Genomic DNA, 23,826 nt, shown 5'->3' with positions numbered 1-23,826 from the left:
AGCTTGCTGTTGTATGGTTTTTGTGGCCTCTTGAGTGGTCTAAATTTATGCAGCAATTATAAATTCAGCAGCCCTTCAGCAGTTTTGGGTGTGCTGTAATGGGGCTCCTTAAACGTGGATGACTGATCCAGTTCAGGGGTGGGTGTTTCTGGAATGGAGCTGATCTTATGTAAAAAGGAAGAAGCTGCAGCCTGGTTAGTTCCTTTCTCTACATGCTTGGGAAGCTCTTCCTTGGAAATCTGGTGATCAAAAACCCCAAAAAGCTGGAAAAAACAACTGCAAGTGGTTCTGATTTGAAGGTGGCCCTATTGCTGTGGGGGGAAGAGCTGCAGGAGGACATGGGGACACTCGAGGAATGTCAAAAGCCTACATGGAAGACTGCGGTGCTGTGTTTTAAGAAATTCTTTTATTTTAAATGCCTCGGTGAGAGAAAAATCCTGCAATGCTGTACTTAAAAACTATAATGCTGTGCAAATACGTAACAGCCTGGAGCGTGATCCCAGTGGATGTGCTGCAACCAGAGCAGCAGAGAGCTTGTTGGAGGAGAAACCTGCGTCATGGTCTCGTAAGCCAAGTCAAAGCACTGATCTCAGTGGGTCGCCTTGCTGGATTTGTCGAACTTCAAGGGGTTGTTAACGGTGGCAGTGCAAACACTTACAGAGCGCAGCACCCGTGAGCGGAGACCACAGCTTGGGTAGGATAAACCACAGAACAGCAGTGTTTGATGAAAACAGCAAAGCATTTCATAAACGTTAAGGATGTCTTTTGTTCTAACCACGAAAGTACCTGCTGTCTCCCTTCAGACGGCTTCCCACAATTCACGTGGTGCCTCGGGGTATCTCCTGCATCTTACTTGGGTTTATTGGTTTTTGAAAGAAAACTCCTTTCACGGGATTTCTTTCTAGCAAAATGTTTTAAAGTGAAGGAAGACACAGCACCTACATTGTGCTGGGTCTGAAAGCATTGCTGCTGGGGAAATAGAGTACAGCCAGCAGCTGCCTCCCCTGTGGAGACCTGGCTGGTATTGAACAGAGACATGTTAATTGCTTCAGCAGTTAAACAGAGACAACTATCAAGGAAAAAGGTCTAGAATGAAAAAAGACACAATTAAGTGTAAAGACACAAATACAGGTGTTCCACCAAGGTGAAGGCTGTGGTAACAGTCGGGTCCTCTGCTGTGCTGGTGGGAGCCCGTGGGCTTGTGTCTCCCCGTGGCACCCACACGTCACATCACGGAGGACAGCGTTTTGGAGGTAGGTGCACTCCAGTTTCTAGACCCTTTAGCTCAGATCAACTTACAGTTTGGACAACAGGATGATACATCTAATCGTTTTAAAATAGGCTGTCACAAGCTGGACTCTTCCCGTCATTTTTTATTTTCTGCTGACTTTTAGGGATGAGTCTCGACCAGGCTTTTGTTCAGGGCCAGTTTGGGTGCACAAGATAGACAAAAGATCCAATTCCTTGGCAAAACAGAGGCGGGTGAAGAGGCGATGGATGTTTTCCCCTCGGGGACAGCCTGGGGTTGAGCCTTGGGTGACCGGCCGACGGCTGACCGCCCGCTGAGCCCCTTACAGCCGCCCGCTCTTGTCCCCTCTCCCGAGACACCAGACACCCGCAGTGACAACAGGCTCGCAGCCGCCCTGCCTGCTGATGCGGTGGCCGCGGGGGGACCCGGTCCCTCCCGGGGGTGGCCTGGGCCGTATATATGTATAGGTATACATATATATATATACACAGACACACACTTGTATATTTTTGTCTATTTAAACACGTTGCTACATTAATATACGTTTTTACGTTTATACCTATACACAGGGCTCCGTTTTCCGTAAGGTCCACCCGCCCCGCCTGCGCTCGGCCAGCCGCCGGGGCCCGGCCCCGCCCCGGCCCCGGCCCCGCCCCTCTCGGCCCCGGCCCCGCCCCTCTCCGCCCCGGCCCCGCCCCGCCCCGCACCCTCCGCCGCGCCGGGCCGGGCCGCGCCGGGCCGGGCCGCGGGGACATAAAGCGGCGGTGGCGGGTAGGGGCCGGCTCCGTTCTGCTGTGCCGCGCCATGGCAGCGGCCCGGCGCAGGGTGTCGGTGGGGCTGGGGCTGGCCGGGGCGGCCTGCGCCCTCCTGGGGGTCAGCCTGCTGCTGGTGGGGCCCCTCATCATCAAGGAGCAGGTCATCAAGGTCAGCGGGTCTTGGGGGGGGGGACCGGGACCGGGGGGTGTACACGTTTGGTGCATGGGGGCCGAGGGGGGGTGGAGGCGGTGCATGGCTGGGGGCTTGGTATGGGGCTGGTACGCAGCCGGTGCGAGGTGCAGGGGTGATGGTGGTGCGGTGTGCCGGAGCCGGTGCGCAGCCAGGGCTGGTGGTGCGTGGGCATGTTCTCCTTGTGCAGTGTAATCCAGAGGAACGCGAGACAGCTGAGCACCGAAGGGTCTCTGCGTCGGTGCCGCTGCTGCAGCTCTGAGCAGCCTCAGAATCTTAGTGCGGGCAAATCCGGGCTTGGGATATTCCACCCTTGGTTACAAATGTGCCTGGGCTGAACGGGCTCTCACCCCGGCTTAGCAAGGGCTTTTTGCATAGCTGGAGTCAGCCGGGGGGATGGTGCTGGTGGTGCTGGGCTGAGCATTGCCGCAAGCAGCAGCCCTTCCTCCTGTCCCTACTACGTTTACCTGCAGCGCTAGTTGTTCCTTTCATATAGGCGTGCAGACTGCCAGGCTCAGATGTACTCTGGTGAGATGCTTTCCAAACTGGAAATGGCACAGATGGTGCGCACGAGTGCTCTGAAGGAGCCTTGTGCGTGGAGCAACCTCCAAGTCATTCTCTCCTTGACTGAAAACCTAAAGAGCTGCCTCTCTGAAGACCTCAGGGGAGGCTCTGGGGCTGAAGGGGTGTTTGTCCCTCACTGTTAAGATGTGGGGCTGTGGATGGACTTGTTGGTCTGTTCAGTAACTGCTGCACAGCCTTGGGAACCAGTGCTCCTGTCCTCGCTGTTGGGGCACCAGTTATCCTGCTGTAACAAACCATTTGGCTCATTCCCACATTTAGCCAAACCTTTTTCTCCCTACCCAAAGGAGACGTGCACCCTGCCTGGGCATTTCTTCAAGCTTGCACCCACCCAGGGCAGCACCTGGAAACGTGCTTCTGATGAGAGGTGAATAAAGACCCCATAGTCAATGGCTGTGGTTACGTGTGCCGCAAAGTCTCTGCCAAAACCAAACTTCTAGTTAACTGTGTCCTCTGGAAGTGCTGCTGGCTGGGCAAAGCCAGACAGTCCTGTGGCTTAAGCAGTAAAGGTCAACCTTTGTCCAGTTTCATGGGCATCAGGAGCTGGTACCTGCAAAGAAAAGGCTGAATGGCCCCTGCAGAACAGGAATGACATTTTTGGTGCAAAAACCTTTCTGCCCTCTTCTTTTTAGCCAGACCTGATTCTTTCTACTTGATTAGCTAATTCCTAAGAACTTGCAGTGAGAACAGAAGATGAGGAAAAGACCAGCCCTTGTTTCTCCTCAGGTCTCCCTTCATCTCAAGCCCTTGGTCTCCACATCTTCAGCATGACCCAAAACGGTCCTGAGCTCCTATGAGGCTTAATCTGAAATGGAAAACATAACTGAGTAATGCTGTCTAGGGTGATGAGAAATATCCAGGGCCTTACTGAAACTCCTAGGTTGATATTCAGAGTGGTGTAGGTAAGAGGAGCTGGGCCTTGAAGGGCTGGGGTTCGGCAGGTGAAGGCTGGTTTGCCCATCCTGGCTTCCTGAGCTCTGTCCAGATGGTGTATCCTGATGGGAAAGCACTTAGTTGCAAAGAGATTGTAGTTTTGAGGATATCTTTGAGTAAAGTCCGTACGGGAACATGCAGTAGAAACGGGGAACTTGGAGCCTCTCTCCTGCCCCATTTACAGAAACTGCAGCTGTCCTGGCAGCTGGACTGCCTGCGGCATCGGCCCTGCAAAACCTGGGGACATTGCTTTTCTGGAAGTACCTGGAGTGCCACAGACCTGTCTAAGATATGAGCTTTAACGCAGTGAGACCACATGGACTCATCTATCTGCCACTTGCCACTTCTGCTCCACCCGGGAGCTCTTGTGCTGTCCTGCCTGAAAGCTGGGAGAGGACTGACAGTCTTTGCTGTTTTAGCAGGGTGATGAGCGTGGTGGCGAGAGGATGTGGAGGGTGACACTGAGGTTGTGGTTGCACACAGCATGACTGCTCCTCTCAATCTGAAGAGGAAACCTCAACTCTCGGTTTTACTGAGCAGGATGGCTGAAGCCTCGCCTCCGGAGAAGCAGGATTTGGGCTCTGCTGATGGAGCTGCTGCTCTTCTGGTGCTGTCTGGAGGAGCCAGGCAGTAGCCAGTTCGTTGCACTTCCTCAGGAACAGAGATCAGCCTGGTCAGGAGGGGTCAAACATCTCAGTGACACTTTGTAACCCATCTAAGTGAAAAATATTCTGTTTTTATTTCAGAGGTATGACCATGTTTGTTTTGACCTACAGGTAGCTTAATTGTAAGGCTACCCTGTTAAGTAGATCTTGCTTAGCAGCGTTGGTGGAGTACCTAGAGCTGCTGTGCCTAGCTGGGAGAGGGCTGAGAAAGGTAGCAGGGAGCTGGGATGCAGCTCCATCTGACTGTGTACATATTACATAAATAAATGCATATGCAATGAGGGATCCAGGGAATGCAAGGCAGAATAAGCAAGTAAAGGAAAGCAGATTCAGACTCTATTGGACACTCAGGAGTAGGGATTATAAAGCAGGCTAAATAAAATCTGAGTGGGTCTCGTCCTCTAACTGCTGCTTTGCCATGGAAATCCTTGAGGCTGGCAGGATGGAGGTTCTTGGCCAACAGCAGGTGGGTGCTGATGTGGAGGTGGGAAGGGTTTGCTAGGTGGGTTACGCTGCACTGTGGACATGTCTGCTCAGGGGTAGGGCTTGGAGCATCTGGGCTTCAGCAAGGGGCTTGCAAAGCCCCGCTGCTTGTGGGTGGCACAGCCTCGCCATGAAATGACTAAAGAAAGATGGGGTGTTGCAGGGAAACCTCCAGCAGCCTTCCTTCTCAACCCCCTGTGGCAGAAAATACATGCACAGTCAGATCGAGCTGCTGCAGGGCAGGAGAGCCGTTGTGGGGCTGCCAAGCTGCAGTGGGATAATGCCCACGTGCCTTCACCGATTAGTGGATCAAACCCACTTCCATAAGCTGGCTGGGTTACTTAACCACGGCAAGGGCTTGTGCTTGCAGAGGAAGCGAAGATTATGATGGAACACACCCAAAATAAATGCTCAAGAAGGAACAGGCTCTTGTCCATAAGGCAGACCCCAGGAGGCAGGGAGGGAGTGGAGACAGATGTGCCCAGATGCCAGCTCCTGGGCTGGGGAGCTGGAGAGGGCTTAAGTCATGTTTGGGGTCCTGCAGGCATTTCCCAGCAAAGGGGAGAGTGATATGGAAACGCCGATTGTGCGTTGCCTTTGACCTGCCGTATGACCAGCTGTGAGTCACCGCAGGATGGCAGCTCAGAGGAGGCGAAGGTGTCCTGCACAGCGCTGTCAGGACACAGCTGGGTCGCCATCCCAGTTCTTGATCCGCTTTTGGGGAATTTAGCGGGCCCTCCCTGGCCGGTACCCAAACAGTTGTGCGGATGGGTGTCACCTCTCCCAGCCCTTGCGTGCTTCTGGCTGCGTGGAGCTGCCAAACCTGGCAGGCGAGCAGAGGCCTTCGGGACAGAGTTGTTTCTGCCAGGCAAGTCAAACATGCAGAGCTGTGAATAATTCAGTGCTGGCTTGTCTAGCACAGAGCGAGCCTCCAGCACATCAAAACAGCTCTGAAATCCTGTGGGTAGGATCTGGAAAGTTGAATAAATAAGCCTACAGACATCCTGTGGCATGAACTTGCTGCTGCTGCATACATAAGAGTTCCTGGGTTAGATCTGGCTCGGTTTCAGTCTGCATAACATGCCTGGATCCTCTGGAGAGCCCCTGGTGGAACTGCTGCCTTTGGCTGGGCCTGCCATGGAGCCGAAGGTGGATGTGCTCAGCTGCAGCCACTGAGCCCAAGAGTTGTGTGTCCTTACTCTTTTTTTTTTTTTTTCCTTGCAGAATGTCAGGATTGACCCCAGCAGCATCTCCTTCAGCATGTGGAAAGACATTCCCGTTCCTTTCTACATGTCGGTGCACTTCTTTGAAGTGTTGAACCCCAAGGAGGTCCTCCAGGGCGCAAAGCCGGTGCTGAACCAGCGTGGACCCTATGTTTACAGGTCAGGTGCCGCTTGTGGTCCAGCTAGGCATGAGCCTGGCCACTGTGCTGCCTGCCAGGCTTCTGGCTGACTCTTGTGGCAGGAGGGCATGGCATTAGCATACTTGGTATGAGTCCAGTGGCACAGGATTTTAGAGCAACCCAAATGTGCTCTAATTGCTCTGATCTTGCTAAAGCCACAAGTAGGACCTCTGGCTTCCAGGGTGGTAAGGCTGGTCTGTGCTTCACTGAATTGTGGAGCTCAGTCCCATGTGGGACCTGTTGGGCAGCCAGACCTGGGCCGATATGGTCCAAACGTAGGCATGAGGGGTGGTGGTGGGCAGCCCTCATCTTCCAAATGGATTTGTTTCATCTTCACTGGGCATTTAAGACTCCCGCTCCAGAGCTGGAGTCACTTCAATATCAAACTTCACGGATTGGCCTAAGACCTCTTATTTAACATGAGACCCAGAATCTGCCTAACATGAGTGCTCTGGTCATGAGAACCATTATGGAGCACTAAAACTTGGTCAGGCCCACCTACGGCAAGGCTGGGTCTATTTGCTATGGCTGATGGTTGAAGCCCCAGATGCTTCTCTGAACCCGAAACATGAAGTGATGGTTGATGTTGAGTTGAGCGTGTGAACTTACCCGTAAATAGCAATATTAAACACATTAGTGCCTACACATGTAGGCAAAGTCAGGTCAGCGGCCTAAGCAAGCTCATGTGGGGAGATTACTGGTCTAATCCAAAGCTGTTTGATTGGCGTTGGGGGAAACCTGGCAGTATGTATATGCTCTTGTTTCCCCTGTGCTTGCCAGGTCACACCATAAGACCATGTGGATTCTGTATGTTGTGATCGCATCAGTGACTTGGCTTGGGGAAAAGGCTTCACTTACCGTAAATAAGAACAAACAAAGGGGCAAAGCTTATTAGTGTCCTTGTGTTCCCGCTGAGCAAGATTAGTGCCCTTCCCTAATGTGGGCCATAAAACAGAGGCTCCACAATAAAGGACTTTGTTTTTGCTGGTGGGTTGAGCTGCAGCTCTCTTGGGAGCTGTAACAGGCTCACGATGCTGGGGACAACCATGCTACTGTGGAGCATTGCAGCCCCTTCTCGTCGGCTGGGAAGAAACACTTGGTGTCTGCGAGTTGCTGCAGAATCCCATCTGTCAGGGATGCCTCGCTCCCAGGCTGCCATCTCCTCCTGCTAGACCCTAACCCTGGTTGGGGTGTGAGGCTGACACTGCCCGTTCCCCAGCACGCTGCCTCCTCTGCTGTCCCATGGCTTCTTGCTGGGGTCCGGCCTCCTTCCCCTGCTCTTCAGAAGCATGCCCAGGCCTGTGCAGCCCATCCTTGCTCCACAGGCGTTGCGGGGTTACTGCGTGGGGGAAGGTTCTTCTGATCACTCCCATCTCTTTGCAGAGAGTTCAGGTATAAAACAAATATCACGTTCCATGACAATGACACAGTCTCCTTCCTGGAGTACCGGAAACTCTTCTTCCAGCCGGACTTGTCCAACGGCAGCGAAGATGAGTACATCGTTGTGCCAAACATTTTGATGATGGTAAGGACTTGATCCGTGGATGGGTACCAGTTTCTGAGCTTGCGGGGAGGGTGATAATGCCCGGTGCTGACTCAAAGCTTACTTTCTTGTAGAGCTTAAGGCTAATCAAGCCATGAGGTGGGTTAAGCTTACAAAATACAGTTTTCTGCTTTCTGGGTGTTGCTTGTCGTGTTGGGCTGTTACCCTTCTAAAAGCAGAGTGTGCAGAGTGGCTGGCAAAGCGGCTGGGCTCGAGTCTGCGACCTCATCTGAGCATCCTCTGGGCAAATGAAGCCTGTGAGGCCTCAACTGCTTTCATCCCAAACTGGGGATAAATCACAAACCTCCGTTTGTCCAAAGGATTTCTCCAGGGCTGTAGCGCGGTGCAGCAGAAGGACCTCGCTGAGCACCGAAGATGCATTGCTGCTTCTTTAGTAAAGATTGGGCTCTCATCTCAGAGGTTTGATTTCTTTCCCAGGGAGCGGCTGTAATGATGGAAAACCTGCCAAACTTTGTGAAGCTTTTACTGAGTGGAGCCCTGGCTGGCCTGAAACAGGAGGCGTTCATGAACCGGACGGTGGGGGAGATCATGTGGGGGTATGAAGACCCTCTTATAGACACAATAAATATGTTTGTTCCTGGCCTGATCCCTTTCAAGGGGAAATTTGGCTTATTTATAGAGGTGAGTAAACTGTCGGTGGGGTACACTAAAATTACAGCAATATTGGTCTTGGGGATAGCCCAGACACACAGTCCCCTCACAAACCGTTTGGAGCAGCCATGTGTAGCTGGTGGTGGTTGTGTAAGGCTGCCTTAATTCTCCCCTCAGGCAGAAACGCATGTGTTGGAAGCTGTCGCTGGCAACAGAAATAAGTAAAAGTTCAGTACCTTCCAGTATGTGAAACACCCCTAGAGCTGACGAAGCATGCTAAGTCATTAACATATTGCAGTCTTGCTGTGTAGAGCGGATTAAAAATTAGTTTCTTCTCTCTGCAGCTTAATAACTCCAATTCAGGACTGTTCACAGTGAACACGGGCATGAAGAACATCAGTAGAGTTCACATGGTGGATTCATGGAATGGACTAAAGAAGGTGAGTGTCAGGCAACAAACCTCTAACACAGGGGGAATGCCTGATCTAAAGCAAGATAAACTGAAAGCTCTTGGTGGTGTTGTATCTTTGAGTTGTAGGTTTGAAGACAGGTTTCTATGGGATTTCAACTGCTGCAACTTCTGTTCTAGCAAATTGCCAGAAGGCAGCCATATGACAAGAAGCTTGTCATGAAGCATGAAGTTCAGCTCATCATCAGTGTCACCCTGACTCCCTTGAAATGCTGTTGGAGCTGGTTGCTTCTAATGGTTGAAGTCCCAGGCCCCTGTGGCCTGTGTTTAAGGCGTTACTTTAAATAACCTTGTTAAAGAGGTGCTTATTCTTCCCCTGTGGAATTCCACTCCTAACTAAAATCAACTGAATCTACAGATCAACCACTGCGGGAACACTTGGGACAGGTGGATCTTGTCCTGTTTTTCCATTAATTGGGCAGATGTTAGAATGGGAAAGATCTTGGAAGCTCTTTAGTGTTGCTATCTCAAGCTGCTATGGAAGCAGTGTAGAGTGGTGGACGTCCCATGCAGGAGTGGAAGCCAACTCTCCAGCAAGCTCGTCATTCTGAGCTCTTCTCTCTACATCTGTTCCGTAGGTGAACTACTGGCGGAGCAGCGAGTGCAACATGATCAATGGGACCGCAGGGGAGATGTGGCCACCATTCATGTCCCCAACGTCGCTGGAGTTCTACAGCCCTGATGCCTGCAGGTGAGGCCACAGCTGCCAGCTTGTCCCTGTGCAAGTGCCAGGAGATGCAGCACTCATCCCGTACGCACAGGATACCTGTGCAGTGACACAGAGGGCTCAGGACTCGTTTCTGTAGTTAAAGTTCAGCTGCCGTTCACCATTGCAGTATCTGAGCTTTGCGAACAGTGTAGTTGTCTAACTAGCAGCATCTTGTGGTATTCCTAAGTACCTTCCAGATCACTGGAGAAGTCTAACTTGCCCATGTTGAATCAGTAGAAAATAACCAGTCTAGATAACATGTGGGAGGTGAGAGGGTGAAGTAAGCGTTGTCACAAGGAAATGCAGCTATAACTATTTGCGGAACTATTTCAGCTGACTAAATGCTTGCAGAAGTGATGGGGGGGCTTGTGCCACTCTTTCCAGGCTGCTTCACTTTTTTTGCTGCCTACTTCATGTGCTGCTGTGCATGTCTGTCCTGTATAAGACACCCTGACCTTAGCTGATCACACAGGGGTTAAAGTATCCTGCAGAGCCTGCCTGTGTGGAAAATCCCTGAGGCTGGAAGTAAGGGAAGCCAGGAGGCAGGAGGTGGCACAAAATCCTGTCCCCAGCTTGGGGAAGATAAAGTTAATTCAGGCTTTGTAGATTGTGCTGCAAAACAAGCAGGCACTCTTGCTGAATAGAGAACAATGACCTCTTCAACGGAACAAGCAAAGTCAGCTGAGCCAAGTATTAGTGCAGGAATTCCTCTACACAAGGGACATCAGCAAATACCAAAATGGCCCAGAGCCAAGGACTTAAAGGGAAGTTTACTGGTAATCGAAGTTTAAATACACATACCTGTTTCTGTAAAACTGCAGAAATCTTCTAGGAAACAGAGCATGTTTCCAGGCAAGGCGTATAGTGAATTGGAGGAAACCAAGCTTGGTTTCTTGTTAGCGCAGGAGGTTTCTGCCGGATAATGCTGTGGGGGAAGTGGCTCTGCCTCTTCACCAGCCAGTGCTGTCTCTTCTCCCCACATCTCTGTCTCAGCCTCTCTGCTAGCCCGGCTGGCTAGGAAGGAGTCACAAACGTCAGTTGATAGACTAAGAGCATATCTGCCTTGCTGCAGGGCATGCAGGGCTCATCTCCTACGCTGTTTGCACATTAAGTGCAGCTGATGCTGAGATGCAGCTACCTGGATGTCCCTGCAAGGTAGGCAAGGCTTTATCCTGCTGATGTGCTGCAGCAGCCTCTGCCTCCTTGCTGGAAGGTGAGCACAGCTGAGAGGCATGCACATAACTGCTGAACAGGCCCTGGATCCCCCATCCTTGGTCCTGGTGTCAGAAGGCAGCTGTAGAAATAAGCATCCCCTTGGCCTGCCCAGGCTGTTTGCATCCTTGCAAGCCTCACTGGAGTGTGAAGGGACCAAACTTCCCTCCCGGAAACTTGCATCTGTCCTGGCCAGCTGGTAGCAATAATGCAGCGTAACATCACTAGCCTGTTGTATCAAGAAAAAATCTTGCTGCATAACGTAGTAAAATTTTCCACTCCCCTGACAGCCTATATGCTGGAGTTGTGCTGCAAAAGAGATTTAGCCAGTGTCCATCCCCTGTGACAGAGCACCTCGGAGCCAAGGCTTGCACAAAGAGGGTATTATCTTTTGGAGAGCAGCCCTGGGGATTACTACACGCCTTTAAACAAATCTCATCTGGATACTGCAAACAGACTTAGAAGCCTGCGGTTTGTCTCCATAACTAGTCCTGACCAACCCTTTATCTGTGCTTAAAACATGGAAAGCAAATGGTTTAAATACTCATTCCCTATCCAAAGCACTGCTCTGGAGTTTATCTTGATCTCAAAGTCTAAGTTACGTTGCAACTGCGTCTTATTCAGCGAAGATAAGAGCCCGGTTCTGGGCTGGGAACCTGTTGGCTAATCCTGATGCCTCTCCACTGAAACCATTCCAGATCCATGACACTGGTGTACGAGCGATCTGGGAAGTTCGAGGGTGTGCCCACCTATCGCTTCGTGGCACCGAAAACTCTCTTTGCCAACGGCACGGACTATCCACCCAACGAAGGCTTCTGCCCCTGCATGCAGTCTGGCATCCAGAATGTCAGTACCTGTAGGCTAAGTAAGTCCTTTCCTCCCCGGGCTCGACCTGCTGTACCAATATTAAACTGTGGGGATGTGATACGAACTTGGCTGTCTGGAAAAACTGGCTCTGCTATCTGCCGGAGTGCTAAAAGGTACTGCTGAGGTCTGCATTCTCGCTTGCACTCCTGCAGGCACCTCGGCAAGGAGGGAAAGAGGGAAGATCCTTGTGCCCAAAGTCCCCTTGGTCCATGGCCCTGTGACAGCCTGGCATTTGTGGGACGCCAAGGATATTCCCAAGGATACGGTGGGAGCGTGACGTCCCCCAGGCTGGGGAGGGAGCAGGCAGGGGAGCAAGGGTAGGACGAGACAGGCCACGTAACTGCCGAATTAAATGTTAACTTTGGACGCTGAGCACAGGTCACGTGGAGTGAGAGGTGCCTGGGGGGAGACACAGTGGCTTAAACGCTGAGTCTTAACCCTCCCAGAGCAATGGAATAAGCTTCAGGGAGGGAAGGAGCTTTCTGGTTGGGAGGAGAAAAATATAAAAGCCTGTTCAGAAGAAGTGCTGCAATGGCTTAAAAACCTCAACAAAAAGTCTCAAATGGGTTCAGATGAGCTTAGGGTGTCTTTGTTCTCATCCAGATGCACCAATATTCATTTCCCATCCTCACTTCTACAATGCTGACCCAGCCCTGGTGAACGCTGTGGAAGGTCTCCACCCCAGCAAGGACCAGCACGCACTCTTCCTTGACGTGCACCCGGTGAGTGAGCTTGCCGGGGTCCTCACCCCGTGGAGGAATCTCGCCTTGCCCCGGGGGTCCAGCCTGGGCTGGGGAGGGGGGAGCCTGCCACCGGCTGCGTGGTGGCCTCGCTCTGTTCTCGTGGCACCTATTTGAGCAGGTTCCATAGTGCAAAGACTGGCGAGGACATGTGCAGATAAAAATGTCAAAGCCATAAACTAATTGAATAACTAGCCTGGCTTCTAGAGAATTGCAGAACTAATTATAAGCATAATTGTTTCGATAAGCACAGCCAAGTTCTTTCTACTGACTCAGGTCTATAACACCAGGAAGTGTATCTAGCAGCGGCCCAGTTACACCCCATATCTGCAAACACATATTGCCATGAGAGCTGACTGGCAAAGTCTGAAGACCACGCTGTAGCTGAAGCTGAAGCTGTCACCACCATTTTTGGGCTGGCTTCTTCCAGTCTCTCAACCTGCCCATCTAACTGGCTGCTTTCGCACTGGACTGCTGCTGTGTTACACTTCTCACATGTCTATAGCATAAGGGTGAAGTCACTGCTCCAGTGGTGATTAGTTGGATTAGGGGTGTCCTGAGCCATCGTTGTCCCAGCTGCTGATGGGGAGGGGACTTTGGGATCTTCCACCCATGGCCTGTGTTGCACGTGGTCAGATCTTCCAAATGTTCAGTGATGTTTGCTCAAGCAAGAAACCAATCCCCCTCTTGAGGTAAGGTAAGCTGTGCTGCTTATCTAGGCATTGGGTTCTCTCTGCTTTTCTTATCACAGTTATGGAAATCTAAGTTTATTACAGTATCAAACATCTTCTGATAACAGTCCAATTAACTAATTCTTATCTAGCTGAGGCCGGCTGAGTACCAACAGGGCAATCCAACAAAAACTTTCTGCCCTCAAAAATGTGTTGCAAAACTGCAGTGTCATGAGAAACCAATGCCTTAATGGGTGTCAGCAAGACCAACTTCGTAGTGTGTTTTCATGGTCTTAGGGCGTTGCTGGACAGTGATGTCTGTTGGTTCCTAGTTATGAGACGTGTTTTGTTCTTTGCTGTGTGCATGAATCTTTTGCATTGATGCATTTCCATCCTGCTGCTGGTAGGATGAACGATAGAAGAGGCATATCAGGCTTCAAAAACCACTGAAGTTGCTATTAAAACACTCTGCCTAGGGAATCACTTACAGGTTGCATATGCTACTTGGTAATTTGAACTTGCTTTTGTTCAGTCCCACAAGCCCTGGGTCACACAGCGCCTCCCTGGTTCATGCTGTCTGCCCGCTGAATGCACGCTGCCTTCTGCAGCAGCCACGTCCTTTCAGGTTCGCTTTGTGCCTTCAGACCGCCCCAAGGGAGGTGAGCCCTTCTGGATGCTGCTGTGAGCATTCAAGTGAAGGGGACAGACTGCAAAGTGCCATGGGGACAGCGCTGTCCCTTCGTGAGCGGTCATCCTCAGGGCCTGGGGACTGGTACCTGGTTGACCAATGCTTGTGCTTTGGTGGAAACCCCAGCTATACTCCTGGTCTTCTGTGTGTTGACTGCAGTGGATCTCTGGATGATCCAATCCATTGCTCTGGAAGGTGGTGCCCAGAACAGCTATGATGGAAAGCAAAGGGTTGCTCCTCTGCAAAGCTCTCCAGACAAATGTTGGCTTCACTTATGAACTGATTTGTCTCTTCCTATGCAGATGACGGGCATCCCCATGAACTGCTCCATCAAGCTCCAGCTGAACCTGTACATAAAGCAGGTGTCTGGTATAATGTAAGTAGTCACCTTTTGGAAATGTCCATCTCCCTTGAGCAGGGTGTGCTGCTGATGCTGGGATCACTGCAGAGTTTACTCTCCCCAGAGATGAAGTACCTTTAACATTACCAGTTGTCATGGTTGCAGAAGCCAGCTGGCTTATGTGGTGAAATGACAGCTATTCCAGTGACCTCAAACTGCCATCCTTTAGCAGCACAGCATGTGGCTGCCTGTTTGCTTGGCTCCTGCAGCATTCCTGCACCTGACTGGACAGCCCGACGAATGGACTGATCCTGGTGAGGCACAGGAGCGGTTCGCCTGCGCTGGGCTGCTGCTCAGAAGGTATTACATCCAACATGGAGAGGCAAAATACACTCTGCCTACAGGGTTGACAGTTGAAGCCTGTGTCCAAAAAGACACTTTCAGCTCTATGAAAGCAAACAGAAGGGCTCTGTAACAAAGTTGTGTGGTGCCAGATGTTAAATACCCCAAAGGGTGGGAGTGTGCTCCTGCTGCTTTGAGTGCATACACCAGCGGACAGCCCTGACACCATGAACTTGGCCGCACCGCCCTCTGGTACCATGCAGGTGACTGAGACGTCTTGGAGCTGCATGAAGTTTAGCATTCCAGTTCACTGAGTTCATGTCCCTGGAGCCCACATTTGGGATGGCACTAACTGCTGTCATCAGGGAGTTAAGCACAAATGGAAGCGTAAGGTCTGCTCTTGCATGAAGGGCCCAAGTTGGACCTGGTCCCTCAAGGAAGGGAGCAGCTCACTGAAGCAGCAGGAATTGCTACCTCCTTACACTGGTTTCCTGGCCGCTATCAGTCTGTCAGGCCTGTCCCTTTAGGAAGAACTATGGCACTAACTGTGGCCTGGATCAACCAGAAATCTAAGTGTGTATTTCTTTTTTTCTTTTTTCTTTTTTTTTTTCATCCCTCCCTAGTCAAACAGGGAAGATTAAGCCGGTGGTCCTGCCGCTGCTGTGGTTTGCAGAGGTGAGCTGCCTTCCTCGACCTGATTCTGCAGAGCCTCTCCTGCAGGAGGGGGGAACTGCTTCCCTGTCACCCAGTGCTGGGGAAACTCCACTTTGGATAAAGCTTTAAGCCAGACAGACTAATTAAGCACCAACAGAAGGCTTTGCAATACTTGGCTATGTCATTAATCCCTCTGAGCTGAACAAGCCCTCCACTATACTTGGTAAACCTCTGGCTTTGTCCTAGATGTGGGGTTAAATAGGGCCCAGAACAGAGCTGCCAGCATCCCCATGCTAATGTGGGCTAGGGAGTGCGGCATCCAGCTGTGTGCGTGTCCAGCTGACTCCAATTATTTAGTAAAAGCTTCTAGCCTGACTGAATCTTGCATAAATTCCCTAATCTGTGCTGGGAGGTGGTGGGAGAGGAGTTGTGCAGCTGGTCTGTCTCAGTCCTGGATGGGAGGGAAATGCCACTGACAATTTTGCTTTTTTGAGCAGAGCGGATCTATCGAAGGCTCAGTCCTAAAGCAGTTTTACACCAATCTGGTGCTGATCCCGTCCCTGCTGGACTACCTGCAGTATATCTTCCTTGGGCTGAGTGTCCTGCTCATTATGTCAGCAGCTGTACTCATGGCAACAAGTCAGGTAAGAACTTGCAGATGTCTAATGGGAAATGCTGTTAGTCAAATCAGACTTAATCAGATGATGTAGATTGGGCTGACAATCTAACACTCCTGAGGAAACATTGGCTGATGCCACGAACAATGTCCTAATGGTGCCAGGTGCCAGCACATAGCAGCAGCACTTCCTAGGCCATCTAGAAATTGGGCTGCAAATAGATAACATAAAAGCATTTCTAGCCTTCTCAGTGCACAACAGTGACAGAAGTGGATTCCTGTAGGAGGAGGTACTTCTCAGCTCATTCAGCTAATGAAAGAACAAGCCTGGCTCATCAACCCAGCCTCCATAGAAAGCAGCAGGTCTGTGTCATTGCACAAATCTGTGCATCTCTGCAGGGTCCCAACGGTTTTCTAATCTGAACAGAGCTTTCTCGAGGGGATGGAGCTACTTGAGCGCAGCTTGTTCACAAATGAAATGCAGTCGCTGTGTTCTTGCAGAAGGGGCACAGACACCGTGGCCGCTTCTCAACCCAGTCTGAGCTCTGTCTTTTCCTGAAACTCACTTGGTTTCTCTGCAAACTACTCCAAATAGCTCTGGCAGTTAAACCTTCAGGGCCTTTGTGAATCTGGGCTTACTGAGAAGCGAAGACCTTTGAAGCCTGCAGGGAGCTGGCAGCTGGGTAGAAGTTGGCCGGTGATGGGGCAGGCAGTGAGGGTGCCTGGCTGGCACACGAGTCTGATCTGAGCTGTGAGGACAGAATATAAAGCAGCTAAAACACTTGGTGGAGATCTGTGGCTCTGGCTCCAAAACATTCATCTGATAACACTAAGCTCTCTAAAAGCTTTAGCTCTTGAAGTAGAGATCTAGCTCCCTACCCTAACCTATATCAAAGCAAGCTTATTTAGTTTTGCACTACAGTCAAACGGCTTGAGCTGGCTCTAAAGCTACAGAAGTGAAGAGGCTACTTGTGGCGATAAAAAGGCAATGCTTTGGATGAGAGCGGGCTAAGGGGAGAGCACGTGCAAGGGACTGCTTTTGCTCAACCTCCTGTAACTGCCCTTACTGAAACACTAACGCAAACCCACTTTAAATAGTGCCAGGGTTCTCAGAGTATCACGTAATTGGATTTTAACCAAGCCTACAGCTGCTTAATTGACTTAAACACATGATCCCAAATCCCCTTGTTCCTCCACGCACTTCCCTGCAGGGTGGGAGCGATGCTAGGACCGGAGGGCTCAGCGTTAAACCCTTACTGTGTTCCGGGGATGGTCAGGCTTTGTGTGCTGAACCTCTCTGCTCCGGCAAAAGCAAGTGGTTGCTGGCAAACAGACTTCACTCTGCTGCATAGCACAGGCATATCTGAAAAATGTCTGTATTTGCTAGGCAGCTATTTGTAAGACCTTATGCAGCCCTGGGCTGGCATTTCCTCACCCTGCTTTGTGCAAGCCTTAATTCCTGGTATCAAAGAGCCTCAACCATGCCAGAAAGGGCAGGGAAGAAAGGAAAGCTTTTCAGGAAGAAAAGCTGGAATTTAAATTCACTCAAGTCAACTGAATATCTGCTTGTGAAATATCCCAAACCCAAGTGTAAGCCAGCTGTATTTGGGTGCTCAGCCAAAAGTGTCATGAAGTGCTAGAACTAAAAATCAACCGCAGGAAGTGCCTGACTACCTGGAAAGTGATTAAAAACCCTCAATGACCTTATAAATCTCTAAGGAAGCTGTGCAACAACACATGAAAGTCTCTGCCTAATGAATGGATAAGAGCTGGAAGACAGCAATTTGCAGCCAGGGTGTGTTCCTCATTTGATTGAAGTGTTGCTGATCTAGCAATGATTGCTTAATCATGCACAGTCCTCCCTCTTGAAGTCACAGGTGATGTCAGAGGGGACACTGAGCGGGGGCATTGACTGCACCTTCACGTGCCTGTCAGTGTGACGGTCCCCCTGAACCCAACTCCTGCCTGGAGTATCTTGTGTGCCGCTGGCTTCTGGAGGGAGCAGTGTGCTCTAAACCCAGTCCAGATGAGGTACTGTGAAACACTTAAATCTTAGTCTAGCTTATAGTGGAGCCAGTTTGAAATGCATCTGTTGGACCCACAGTTCTAAAAAATGCATAAATCTGTACAGGTGTAAAACATACCCAGATGCAGCATTGTAGCTCTCCTCTGCTAATGTGGCCTAAAACCTGTACACCACAGGCTTTGACACTTTTAAAAGGCAAACAGACCATTTTAAAACTGGCTTGACACTGACCAAAATCTTAAATAGGACTTAGTTTAACCTAAATTTTGAAATCTTCATTAAAAACTAGATTCTAGTTAAACAGTGATTTAAAATCTCCTAAAATTGGAACCTTCATAGAAGTCATGTCCAAGTGCACCATAAACTAGCCTGATTGTTTTCTAGGAAAGATGCTCTTTATTTTGGAGTAGCAATAAAAAGAACTCTAACAGTAATAAGGCCAACCAGGCCACCCCTGGCAAAAATCTGCCTCCAGTTAAGGGGACGGTGTTGCGGGAAGCCAGACTGTAGGTGGGTACCCAGTCCAGGTAATACACTTTTCTCTCATCCTGATGTGATTAAACTTTGCTTAAAACCAATCAAATGGAAATGTTTACTGTCCACATCTACGAGACATGCCCTCTTGGCAAGCTTTGATATAATGATGTTGTCTCATGGCTTTATTCAAGGCAATTTAGATGTCTTAATACTCACACTTAAGCAGGCTGCAAGCACATGCTCTTATTGTTTCTCCTGGTGTACCTGACCTGCAGCCCTAACAATATCAGCAGGGATCAGGGTCAAAAGTGGGATTGGTGTGAGGAAACACTTTTCTTGCCTATTTTCCCCCTTCTAAGTGCTTGAGATCCAGAGGTGAGTTTCTGAATGGGTAAAAACTCATGGGGGTAACAGAGGTAGTCAACTGGTGGGTGTCACTCCCCTCCTGCACGCAGGGAGCCTCAACGGAAAGGCTTTCAAGAGGGAATTTTTGATGTATAAAATATCTGGGTTTGTATTACAGGATCACAAAATCACTGAATCATTGAGGTTGGAAGGGATCTCTGGAGGTCATCTAGTCCATCCCCCCTGCTCAAGCAGGGTCACCTAGAGCCGGTTGCCCAGGACCATGTCCAGATCTCTCTTGTCTCAATATCTCCAAGGATGGAGATTCTCCAACCTCCCTGGGCACCCTGTTTCAGTTTTTACAGTTTTCACAGTAAAAAAAAAAAAAAAAAAAAAAAAAAAAAAAGTGTTTCCTAATGTTGAGATGGAACCTCCTGTGTTTAAGTCTGTGCCTGTTGGCTCTTGTCCTGTCCCCTGGACACCACTGAGAAGAGCCTGGCTCTGTATTTACACCTTCCCTTCAGATACTTGTATGCATTGGTAAGATTCCCCCTGAGCCTTCTCTTCTTCATGCTAAACAGTCCCAGGTCTCTTGGCCTTTGCTCACGTAAGAGATGCTCCAGTCCCTTAATTATTTTAGTGTCCCTTTGCTGGACTCTTTCCAGTAGCTCCATCTCTCTTGTCCTGGGAAGCCCAGAACACAGTACTCCATGTGTGGCCTCACCAGTGATGAATAGAGGGGAAGGATCACCTCCCTCGACCTGCTGGCAGCACTCCTAATGCAGCCCAGGAAACAGTTAGCTGCCTTTGCTACACGGGCACATTGCTCGCTCACATTCAACTTGGTGTCCACCAAGACCCTCAGGTCCTTTTCTGCCAAGCTGCTTAAGAGTTGAGTGACCCTTAGCATGTACTGGTGCATGGGGTGGTTCTTCCCCAGGTGCAAGACATTGCACATCCTCTTGTTGAACCCCCTGAGGTTCCTGCCAGCCCATTTCTCCAGCCTGTTGAGGTCCCTCTGGAGGGCAGCATGACCCTCTGATTTATCAGCCACTCCTCCCAGTTTTGTGTCATCAGCAGATTTGCAGATCACTAATAAAGATGTTAAACAGGATTGGACCCAGTATCAACCCCTGGGGTACACTGCTAGTTTCTGGCCTCCAAACAGACTTCATGCCACTTCTCATGACCCTCTGGGCCTGGCTGTTCAGCCAGTTTTCAGTCCACCTCACTGTCCACTCATACAGCCCATACTTCATAGCTTCTCTATGAGGTTCTCCTGGGAGACGGTGTTGAAAACCTTACTGAAGTCCAGGTAGACAATATCCACTGCTCTCCCCTCATCTACCAAGCCAGTCATTTCATCATAGAAATTTATCAGGTTGGTCAAGCATGATTTCCCCTTGGTGAAGCCATGCTGACTACTGATGACTTTCTTGTCCTTCATGTGGCTGGAAATAGTTCCTAGGATTAGCTGCTCCATCACCTTCCCAAGGATTGAAGGGAGGCTGACTGGCCTCCTGTAGTTCCCCAGGTCTTCCTTCTTGAACTCCTTCAAGACAGGAGTGACACTTGCTTTCCTCCAGTCTTTGGGCACCTCTCCCAGTTGCCAGGACTGTTCAAAGATGATGGGGAGCGGCCTTGCTGTGATATTAGCCAGCTCCCTCAGCAATTGTGGGTGCATCCCATCAGGGTCCATGGATTTATGTATGTCTAGGTTGCTTAAGTATTCTCCGACCTCAACCTCTTCCACCATGGGTACCTTTTCCTTGCTCCAGACTTTCCCCTGGTCTCTGGGGTCCCCTGCCTCATTCAGCAACAGGCCCACACGTTCCCTAGTCTTCCTTTTGTCACCTGTGTACTTATAGAAGCCCTTCTTGTTGTCTCTGACATCCCTGGCCAGATTCAATTCCAGTTGGTCTTTGGCTTTCCTAATTTCATCCCTGCATGCTGGGAGAGTGCTCCTGTATTCCTGCCAGGTTACCTGTCCCTGCTTCCACCTTCTGTATGCTTTCTTTTTGCATTTGAGCGTGGCCAGGAGCTCTCTGCTCATCCACATAGGCCTGCTGGCATTTTTGCCTGACTTGGGATGCTTGTTGGGATGGACTACTCTTGAGCTTGGAGGAGGTGATCCTTGAATATCAACGAGCTTTTTTGCCCTGATTATCTCCCCCCACCTGAGCTCTGTAGTCACTTTTGATACTTTCCAAGTGGCCCTGGTGGTATCCTTGGTGCCCACACAGAAGAAGTAGCGGGTAATAGCCAAAGGGTTGGATAGGCCTTGCAGTCCCTCCACAACACCCCAGATCCAGGTCCCTAGCAAGCAGCAGATGTCTCTAGATGGGTGGGCAGGTGGGTGCCTATGTCCCCAGCAGCAGGAAATGACCCACTACTGTCACTTGCTGCTTCCTCCGGGGGGGGTCTTGCGTGATTTAGGGTTGGGGGGGCCACACGATCTGCATGAAAGCATATCTGGTTCCTCTTCAACTTTGAGGGTGGTGAACCTGTTTTGTAGATGTAAACCTTTAGGTGGAGCAGGAGCCTTCCTCTTGGTGCCAGAAGGCACCAGCTTCCACCCTTCACCTTCCCCAGAGGTTGTGCTTACCTTTATACTAGGGATGGGTGCTGTCTGTGTCTCTACTGCAGCTGGGGTCTGGGGGTCTTCAAGATGTCATGTCTCTGAGAAGACCCTGTCTGTCTCCCTTTCGTCTTCTTTGATGCTGTGCAGCATGCTGACTTTGTCCCATAGCTCCTCCACTTGATGACACAGCTCTTTCGGCTGGGCGTTTGGGAGATGTTACAAGTATCGGTGGGCAGGAATGGAAGTAACTTCATTTTGTTAGGGGAGGAGATGCAAAAATCTCCAATTTAAGAAGCCTTCAGAAAAGGGTTCTTAGCCCCATTAATGTCCACGAGGTTTGGGGCACGCACATCCCAAGTGGGCATGTGGTGCCACCTGCGCACTGTAAGGTCTGAGCACAGTGCCACCGCCGAGTGCGTGGCTGTAACCGCTGTCCTCTCCTCTTCAGAGAACCGCTGCCGAGAAGAGCCCACGCCACCCCACCACGCAGAGCAAACCGCCCTCCTCCTCCGAGACAACGCCGCTCCTACACGACGCTGACACCCTGAGCCAGGACGATGCCGAAGCCTGAGCCGATGCCACCGGGACACGTCAGTGCTGGGGGTGAGACCTGCTTTGGATTCCCAGAGGTCTCCGCAAGGTGAAGTCGTCCTGGGCAACTCAGCGGAGACCCTGCACACCACGGCAAAGCCACGGGACAGCACTGCTGCACCAGCACTCCCGCACTGGGGCACGGGAGACCTCATCCAGACACCCGAAACACAGTGTTCAAGAACCCTTGTCCCCAAGGTGCCGGCCTTTGCCACAGCCTGTCTCCCCGTGGGCCAGCGGAAATGAAGATGGTCGTTATTTTGCAATTTAAAACTGCCTATTGCTAGGAATAAAAGGCACTTTAATAGGAGCCTTTAAAATAAATGAGGTTTGTATACGTAGCACTGATGGGATTTAGTGATCTTTTTAAAAGCCACCGTTCATCTCACGCGAATGGGGCTTGCTATCCTGAAGCCACTTACGGTTTTATTGCCACTTGATGTGACTGGACTACACCGCAAATCAATTCTGGGTGCTGTCACTTCAATGATGTTTCTTCCCAGGGTACCTGGAGCCTGCCCGGCTTTCCTCCAGCCTTTGCATGTGTTGGAGAGTACAGTGGTGACTTTTAAAGCCCCAATTCTGTGCCATGACCTTGCGCTCCAGTGATTCCAGCCCACAGCCCTTTTACTTAGTCTCTCCTTGCTTTAGGTGACTGCATGAGATGAGCCTTGCCAAAAAACTCAGTGGTACATCTGACCTGTCACTCAGCTCCTGACAGTTGTCCCTGCTGCCTGCTCAGCCGTCCAGGGTCAGCTCTTCTGGCCATGCACCTTTGGTGCTGGGGGGCCATCGCATCGCTCTGGCCGCGCTGCCTGCATGCGGGAAGGGCGCAGGCAGAAGTTTGACCCTGTCCTTGAACGTTAAGGAAGAAACTTGTGCTTTTGAGATGGAGGAAGCTATGTGTAATCGTGAAAGTAACCATGGCCTTAGTAGGTTTCGATTAAAATATTGCAGATTTCTGAAATGATGTCTTGGGAGATCTGAGTGGGCTGGGGTCACTCTTCAGCAGGAAAGAAGCCCAAAGCCCAGGGATAGTGTTGGCTAACTACCAACGAGTAGTTTTCTACCACACCTGCCTTCCCTGCTTCCAACCAGGAGCTGGGGTAGCCCTTGGGAAAACCAAAGGGGCCAGTGCTGGTGCCTCTGGCAAGGACAAAACAGAGTGGGGGGAGTCTCTGGTCTCTCTTGGACCTGGGGGCTTGTTGCACTGTGTGTGGCATGGATACTGTGGTGGTCTAGAAACCGTTGCAATTGTCTAGGACAACCCTGTGACCTTCTGGGGGGTAGGCACTACTTTTCCTCTTATGTCTCTGTCCCTCTTGCTAGGCAGGAAGAGCACAGGAGCTAAAACCAACACCAGCAGTTCCTATGCTGGTGCATTACTGACTGGCCGTGTCCCCAGTCCTGCAGCAGGGCTTAGGCTGTCTTGTCATGGAAACAGTTGTGACATAGCCCGGGTCACGAAGGGGAAGGGTAGCGGCTACCCAGAACTTGGCCCGTAGGCTGGACTTGCCTAGATGCCCAAAGCGAGTCTCACGGTTAAGGTGGGACAAGCCAAGTCCCTTCTTGTGGCCAGTACCACTGGATTATTTCCGTGGCATGAGTCCTCGCTGAGGGTGCTGCTTAAACTACAGCTGTAAACTCTGTCCGGCCTTGAATCCAAAATTGCCCACCTGCAAACAGTGGCTCACAACCTGCAGCCTCAACTGAAATGGGAAGAGGGCAGAGGCACCGTCTCAGACAAGGCACTACGGAACGCTTCACCCACCGACTCACACGATAAGACCCGGCGGCATTCGGCAAAGCTAACGGTAGCTCAAAGATAACTACCCCTGGGCTCACCTGCCTGAGGCTTTAATGATGTACTGGTGCTAATTGCTGTTGTACAGGTGAAAAGAAATAAAATACTGGAATACTGGTCCTAGGGCAAGCTTTTTTTTTTTTTTTTTTTTGGTCTTCGCAGAAAAATATGTTGCGAGCGCCCTTATTGTTAATACAGATCTGCACGCTGCAGTGGTAAGCCTTTGTCCTGGGGGGTTCCTGGCTGCCCCGGGGGTGTGGGGTGGGAGGGGGGGCTCGGG

General features: G+C 50.7%; 1 protein-coding gene across 2 annotated transcripts; it reads left to right on the top strand.

The window, feature by feature from the left end:
- Positions 1-1,940: 1,940 nt before the first annotated feature.
- On the top strand, positions 1,941-23,663 carry SCARB1 (scavenger receptor class B member 1). 2 transcript variants are annotated; one of them, XM_030026062.1, is made up of 13 exons: positions 1,941-2,173; positions 6,082-6,239; positions 7,643-7,784; positions 8,241-8,444; positions 8,759-8,854; positions 9,462-9,574; positions 11,503-11,669; positions 12,275-12,393; positions 14,073-14,146; positions 15,076-15,127; positions 15,604-15,750; positions 18,133-18,258; positions 21,600-21,712. In XM_030026062.1, exons 1-12 carry the CDS (start codon positions 2,054-2,056, stop codon positions 18,256-18,258), a joined length of 1,518 nt encoding a protein of 505 aa, XP_029881922.1. In that variant the 5' UTR covers positions 1,941-2,053; the 3' UTR covers positions 21,600-21,712. The 2 variants fall into 2 exon arrangements, with proteins under 2 accessions (XP_029881922.1, XP_029881923.1); XM_030026063.2 differs by lacking the exon at positions 18,133-18,258 and having other exon boundaries at positions 1,943-2,173; positions 21,600-23,663.
- Positions 23,664-23,826: the final 163 nt, after the last annotated feature.

The sequence above is a fragment of the Aquila chrysaetos genome, chromosome 9 (genome assembly GCF_900496995.4).
Source record: "Aquila chrysaetos chrysaetos chromosome 9, bAquChr1.4, whole genome shotgun sequence".
Lineage (NCBI taxonomy): Eukaryota > Metazoa > Chordata > Aves > Accipitriformes > Accipitridae > Aquila > Aquila chrysaetos.
Note: the sequence above shows the minus strand (reverse complement) of the source record. Positions and strands in the feature narration are given on the sequence as shown.

Coding starts and splice junctions, on each gene's coding strand:
- SCARB1 (XM_030026062.1), top strand. CDS start 2,054: ATGGCAGCGGCCCGGCGCAGGGTGTCGGTGGGGCTGGGGCTGGCCGGG. Junction 14,147..15,075: donor AAGCAGGTGTCTGGTATAAT/GTAAGTAGTCAC, acceptor ATCCCTCCCTAG/TCAAACAGGGAAGATTAAGC. Junction 15,751..18,132: donor TACTCATGGCAACAAGTCAG/GTAAGAACTTGC, acceptor ATTGTTTTCTAG/GAAAGATGCTCTTTATTTTG.